Source organism: Patiria miniata, unplaced genomic scaffold (assembly GCF_015706575.1).
Source record: "Patiria miniata isolate m_02_andy unplaced genomic scaffold, ASM1570657v1 HiC_scaffold_13, whole genome shotgun sequence".
NCBI classification, from domain to species: domain Eukaryota; kingdom Metazoa; phylum Echinodermata; class Asteroidea; order Valvatida; family Asterinidae; genus Patiria; species Patiria miniata.
The window spans coordinates 10,738,827-10,746,212 of NW_024037051.1; the positions used below are offsets into that span (position 1 = coordinate 10,738,827).

The following is a 7,386-nucleotide window of genomic DNA, read 5'->3' on the forward strand; positions in this document are numbered from 1 at the left end:
AACGATTTTAATAAATATTAACGTTTTCCAAAACTTGCAAAATTTTCCCTCACCGTGTCTGCTAAAAGGTACCGTTTATATTTTAACATAAATCTTTAATTGCGCTCTGTCCATTAAAGTTCCATTGTCTGGTTCCCATTCTTCAGCTGCAAATGTAAAATGAAGTCGAACGACGATATTTGCAGCGCGAAATCGTAACAACTTTTACGGGATCAAAATAAGCACCGCGCGTTAGCGAAAATAAAACGGCACACCGTGCAAAGTGAATGGCGCCCTCAATCGCCGATCAGTAGACTTGCCTTAGGGATTTGTGTTCTCCTTTCGGGGGAAGGGCAGGGTCTTAAAGGGAATATACAACATTTGCAAACATCGAAAAATAAAACTACCAAGTTTTTGCGAAATACCTTAATAGGATGTTGGTAAATGACAGTCTAAAGCATCCTGTAAAATTATGGCACCTGGTATACTGTCATTTTCAAGAAAAGTGGTATTTTTGTATCAATTTCCAACGCTGATCGGCCGATCAGCGTTGGAAACAACTGGCTTTTTTTCAAATACTGGCCCCAATTGACCATCGCACTTGTTTGCAATCGATTACAAACCTATGAACGGGTACGAGCCAGCTAGACTGGTTCCCTGACCTTACAATTCCCCAATGTATGTAAACTGCTCTGTTTCTTCTTATATGGAGTCAGGGAACCAGACTACAGGAAAATGATCGTTTTTCTTGGTTTTTATAGCATTTTCGAACCCAAAACCTCCAAAAAGTCAGTGTAACTATATTTGCTTTATATTTCCAACCCCCCAATCCCATCCATTTCTAAAAATTACAGCAAAAGCAAATGATGTATATTCCCTTTAAGAAATCATCCTGCAGACATTTTGTCTTTAATCAACTTGAACGTTACAGGGAAAATATCAGACTTTATTCAGGGGGTGTTTGGTCAAACATAAACTATGAACAAAAAAGTTGGGATCATTATAAAAACCAACTCCCGCATACCGCGATAATAGGGAGTCCACCTCCGTTCGCACACGCCGCGCATGTCTATTTTCACAGGCATCGTACACGGAATAAACCACACCACCCGTCAGATTTTTTTATATTAATTTAAAAAGGAAGAGTTATACTACACATAAGACAGGACAATTCTGGAAGGTTAGTGGGCAATCTCTATTCCGAACGAGAAACGTGATAAGTACCGCGATAATACGGCGTTCCATCCTACCACAACTCATCCCATGCATCACAAGAATGGGCGAGAAATATTTTTCGAAACAGTCAACCTTGTTTGCATGATCGGTTTTAATACTTAGAAGATGACACATTCGAAGACTTTATGACACAATCGAAGAAGCCATCCTAGGTTGGTTGCTGTCTTTTCGCGCATCTTTAAGAGGTTTTGGACGGGGTTATTTGGACACTGATAAAGTCCAAATGTTTGATGTGCCGGATTTTGAATATCTGATACAGCCTTCAATTGTCGTCAATGTCGTGTATGCTTCCTCAAATTTCCTGCCAATGACCGAGTTTTGGGGTTGAATTGCTCGCAGAGACACCAAGTACTCAGGATCGTAATGTCTGTAATACGTTCTGTACAGCAGCTTATTTGAGCCTAAAGAGTACTCAACTTACACTCTTATGATTCCTGAATATCATCATTGTGCAAATGGTTTTAATAATATTGTGTGTATAACTTATATATATCTCTCATCTCATCTGCGTGAAATAGCTCACGGTGTTAAACCATGGTCATCTTCTCATAGTTTGAGCTCAAGTTATCATTTATTGTGACCGTTTAATCAAGTCACTTTGCAGAATAAGATGTAAAAAAATATTGTGTCAAGGTCATTGTAACCCCTGTTACACATAGGCCTAAAGGGTAAAGCTCTCCACGTGCAACTGAGGAACTTCATTTCGCTCGAACTTTCGCGCGGCCATTAGCAGTCAGCAGCGCCATCAACGACAGAAGCTGCTTGGAACGACAAAAGGTCGCTCGTACCTCCCGCCCTGCAAACAGGACGCTGGGATTGGGAAGGGCTGATGAATTTACGCCCTGATTGGATAGATTTCGCGTGACCTGTGATCTGCAAGTCATCTCGAGCACGACCCTGCAAGGTTTTAAACGGCCATCAAAACTGAGCCATTACTCTTTTATTCCAATTCATTATAGTGCAATGAAAAGCGTAATTATTTGAGAAAATATGTAATACTTATCTCTGTTGTAAATTTTCAATTCCCGTCACTTGCTCAGGCTCCGTTTCGAATTCACAAAAATTCAAAGATTTGTCCACCTGGTTCGCAGTGAAAAAAAAAATCACATCCCGCATGGAATGTGCGCATTTCTAGGAGAAAGTTTTCGGATAGCATTTGCGCGCATTGGCTAACTGCGGTCTTGAACAGCTGCAGCCAGATGCTTTATACAATAGGTCATGGAAAAATAAACAGTATGCCATCCCCACTTCCTTCACAAGATTATGTGAAGCTCATCAGCCCTTCCCAGTGCCCTGTTTGCAGGACGGGGGTACGAGCAAACGACAGAAGCTGCTAAAGTAAACTTTTCAGTCCACTGGAGATTTCCGCTGTCCGGCCGCCATATTTGTCCGTTTCTAGGGAATGACCAACACATGCGAGACGTACTTCCACCAGTGACTCTGCTCCACGAGCAGGGTCTGTGGTGGCTGACCCGGGTGAGTCCCGGCATAAGCTATTCGAACGGCAGCTGACCCGTGTCGAGTCTAAACGAACGCACCAAATCAGTGGCGTCGTATTATATAAGAGCGCCCCCATTTGCTAAAAAAATGTGGTCTCTCGATCGCTCTTAAATGTACAGCAGCAAATATACAGTACAACTTAGGGCGACTTCATGAGTCACTTGGCACCCTGGACAATTGGACATCATCAAAAGCGCCCTCTTCGAGGTATGATGCCGGCTTCGAGTTAAGGGGGTGTCGGTGTGGAAGGTAATTCTGTCCCCCGGTAAAAGTGTCCGGGGGGACAGAATTACCTAGGTAAAAGTGTCCTCCCTGGCCCGTTAATTCTGTCCCCCTCCAGGTAATTCTGTTCCCCTCCAGGTAATTCTGTTCCCTCCAGGTAATTCTGTCCCGGCCCCCAGGTTTTTTTGTCCCCCTCTTTTGAAACCCGGAAGGTTAATGTTTTGATGAATTCACTCTACGAGGTATACATTTTGGACTTTTAGTCTGCCCTGCATGAATATAAAAAATACTTAATTTAGTCTATTAGATGATACGTGAACACAATTTTCGATTCGGAGTACGGTGAAGTCTATCGCGATTCTACCGCGATAGGTCAACACAGCGGCGATGCATGGCGATGGCCCTCGTCTCATTGATAGTATGATACAACGTCTCCTTGGATTGGTCTGTGTTCCCATAATAGCGCGTAACAAAATTTCCTATTGGACGAATTTCCATTGTAGAGGGACACGCATATGTACACATGTTATAATCACTGCCTCAAATCTTGCAGCATATACTGGTGCGTGAGCTGAGACACGCTGCTGCTCAGTACATACTGCATGGGGACACATTTACCAGGGGGACACTTTCACCGTTGGGCAGGGGGACATTTTTACCTGGAGGGGGACAAATTTACCAGGTAAAAGTGTCCCCCCGGACACATTCACCGGGTCACGAGCCGGTTAATGTGTCCGGGGGGACACATTTACCAGGGGGGACAGAATTACCTTTCACACCGGCTGCGTTTAAAACACCTACCGGGTATTCTCATTGAGGGCGCTGCGCTGGAAAGCGTTCGCTCGTACCTCCCTCATGCAAACAGGACGCTGGGATACTCTGATGAGCGTCACAGAATCTTGTGAAGGAAGTGGCCTTTTGACCTATATGTATAAAGCATTTGGCTGCAGCTGTTCAAGACCGCAGTTAGCTAGACAATGTGCGCAAATGCTATCCGAAAACTTCCCATAGAAATGCGCACATTCCATACCGGATGTGATTTCTGTTTCATTGCGGACCATGACAAAATTTTATGCGTCGCATGATGCGTTCGTGATTCGAAACGGAGCCTGAGCAAGTGACGGGAATTGTAAATTTACAACACAGTTATTAGTTTTACAGAATTTCCTACATTATTACGTTTTTCAATGAATGAATCAGTCTTAACGGCCGTTTCAAACCTTGCAGAGTCATGACCTTGATGACGCGCAGGTCACTGGTCACGCAAAATCCAACCAATCAGAGCGTGAATTCATCAGAGTATCCCAGCGTCCTGTTTGCAGGGCGGGGGGTATGAGCGAATGGAAAGTTTTTTTTTTTAAGAGACAATCACTTCTGGGGAATGTTCGGCCGCATCCCCTCCTCCCCCCACCCGGCCCCCCTCCCACCCCGGCCGCCTACATTTGTTTTTATCTCTTTATCAGTTTGATTAAGGGAATAAATGTGTGCTCCGTCGGTTTTTATCACTCTGTTTAATACCACTTAGAGTCTGGGTGCTGATAATTACCCGAGCCGGAGGCGAGGGTAATTATCAGCACCCAGACTCTAAGTGGTATTAAACAGAGTGATAAATACCGACGGAGTACATATTTATTCCCATTCATAAATACCTTTTCGGTAAAAAAAAAATCATATAATTCGTTCAAAACATCCCGATTTTGTTCAACAAATTCACTTTATGCTTTTTGAATCATCCCTCCTGCAAAATAATGGAGTGTTCAGCTGGCGAGTAAGATGAAAACAACCCTTTTATGGAGATTGACGCGCGCGTATCATGTTCTATGCGATGTCGCGCAGAATGCACCTGGCGCGTTGCGTTTTGAATTTAGAACTATAAAATTCTAACTCCCTGGTAATGTTGCGCATGCCGACGTGAGGATTGTGAACGTTCAACCAATTAAACGATAAGAGGCACTGGATTTTTAGGAGTCCACATTTTATTGTGACACTGGAAAAGTGTTTAAGACCAGCTAGCCATGTCTTTATCATCCGTTTAATACCGGCCACGTGACGGGCTCTCGACCAATAGAAATGGCTAAACTGTCTGAGGTATTTATGAATACGGATTCAAACTAATGCTTGACGAAGGGGGCGCCGTATAGGCCTATGCCTACCATAAAACGATGACAACAGATCATTTCTTCGCCTTTTTCAAACTTTATTAACTATTATATTCTCAAATATCCACAGAAATACCATATCCCCCAGAAACAAATAACAAACACTGAACTCTTACAGTGCACCTTGGGGTCTGAAACGGAACTTTATATCTGAGACCGGTCGTTTTATTCCCGACAAATGGGTGTTTTCAGCGTCACATAATTTCAAATAAACATTCACAAATGGATTTCATAAACATCACTGCTGCCAGTAGGGTAGCACCGTATTTGTCGTAGTCTTTTACCTCAAGAATTTCACCAGTGGTGTGTCCATTTTGTTTAGGTACATATTAAATAATTAGGGTAAGGGTTTAAAAGTATGAATATCGATTGGTTTATTTCATTAAACACAAGATAATTTTATGCGGGCTCTCATTGAATATGTTAGTGAGGCATCAATGAGGTTTTTAACCTAGGGTCCTCGATGTCAGGCTCACAGTTTGAACCTCGGCTCCGGTAGGCCTAATTCAAGTTCAACATCTCATGTTGCAAGGTCAAAGTTCCAAGTCAGGTCAAAGTTCGTTATGAGGTGAGGGTTCATGCCACAACGTTCCGAGCAACTACTGCAGCTTACTGTAGAAAACTAGCCAAAAATGTTACTGCGGCGAATGTTCGTTTGGTATGGAGAGATGCTGAGCCTTGCATTGCCTCCTTGTTGGTGGAGAGAAAAAAGTATCTGCTACAAAGTTAGTGTTAGTTTAGGGTAGTATGTCCGAGTTCTTTATGCTCTACCTGAGTGCCGCTGTTCGATGTTCCCCTTCATGTTGTAGCGATAGGGCAGTTCCCGTGGTGGGGACATCGGGTTCTGGATCGGGTTCTTTACGGAACCTGTTTTGTAAAAAGAAAGGTAGCTGTTTTGTGCGTGGCACGAATATTTTTGGAGGTTTTGCCGAATTTAGCCCATGTTAATGATTAACTAATGTAAACAGGAAATAGAAAGGGTTTCTAATTATGTGAAGGCTTCATCGACTAAAAATGTTTCAAACATGAATAATAGCATAGTTAATTTTAGTTTTCGTCATGTACAAACGACAAGATATTCCAAGGTCCAAAATCGTTTCAAACAGATTTTATTTTTTTTTGTAATGTTTGTTGCCATGATATAGTCTTCTCATTTTGGGACAAAGTTTGGACGAGTTTGGCTGGGATGATCCCTGAATTTCCAGGTGCGCCTAATCCGGTAGGCCTAATTCAAGTTCAACATCTCATGTTGCAAGGTCAAAGTTTCAAGTCAGGTCAAAGTTCGTTATGAGGTGAGGGTTCATGCCACAACGTTCCGAGCAACTACTGCAGCTTACTGTAGAAAACTAGCCAAAAATGTTACTGCGGCGAATGTTCGTTTGGTATGGAGAGATGCTGAGCCTTGCATTGCCTCCTTGTTGGTGGAGAGAAAAAAGTATCTGCTACAAAGTTAGTGTTAGTTTAGGGTAGTATGTCCGAGTTCTTTATTGTCTACCTGAGTGCCGCTGTTCCATGTTCCCCTTCTTGTTGTAGCGATAGGGCAGGGCCCGTAGTGGGGACATCGGGTTCTGGCCGGTAGGATTATTGCCAGCAGTGGGACAGGTCACCGGATCGGGAATATTGGCTTGCAGTTCACACATGAATGGAAGACTCTGAGCAGCGCAGTTGATATGCAACCACTGGGGCTGTGGAGATTCGGGGGAATAGCTCATGCAATTCCTGCCTTGGTCAGACGGGTTGCTCTGACCGGGAAAGCCGTTGTACGTGCTGTAGGTGATCTCCGTGCCATCGCTCCACATCCAGCGGCTGGAGCCCGGCATCCTGCGGGCGCCCAGCCAGGACTGCGGCGGGATGTTGGTGCCCGTCAGGCCCTTTATGTAATTGAAGATGAAGGTGTCCTCCGCGGCGGTGTTTAGGGAGACCAGGTGGCCGATGCCCCCGCTGCAGCCCGAGAACTGCCTGCAGATGTTCTCAGCCGTGATCTGGTTGGTGACCTGGCCGTAATATCGGTAGCAGGACGAGCCGAAGCTCATCCAACCCGCAGGACATGGCTCGTAGACGTGTGCCTCCGAACACCCAACGTAAACCAGCAAGCACACCAGCAACGCTAGTACCTTCATCGTGTATCGAAGGCAACACAGTCAGCAGAAGCAGAAAATATGGATGGGGGAAATGGCTTGACGAGAAGGCACACGGAGTGTCAGTGCTAGTCGCTGACTGTAGTCCGCAGTGCTAGTGAGGCGACTCCAAAAAGTTCGATGTTGTGCATGTTGGGTGTTGGATGGACTTG

General features: G+C 44.4%; 1 protein-coding gene across 1 annotated transcript; it reads right to left on the bottom strand.

Annotated features, from left to right (window-relative positions):
- Positions 1-5,113: 5,113 nt before the first annotated feature.
- Positions 5,114-7,375, bottom strand: LOC119721252 (echinoidin-like). The gene is made up of 2 exons (XM_038191234.1): positions 6,592-7,375; positions 5,114-5,963 (listed from the first exon to the last, which is right to left on the bottom strand). Exons 1-2 carry the CDS (start codon positions 7,214-7,216, stop codon positions 5,857-5,859), a joined length of 732 nt encoding a protein of 243 aa, XP_038047162.1. The 5' UTR covers positions 7,217-7,375; the 3' UTR covers positions 5,114-5,856.
- Between the last annotated feature and the right edge of the window lie 11 nt (positions 7,376-7,386).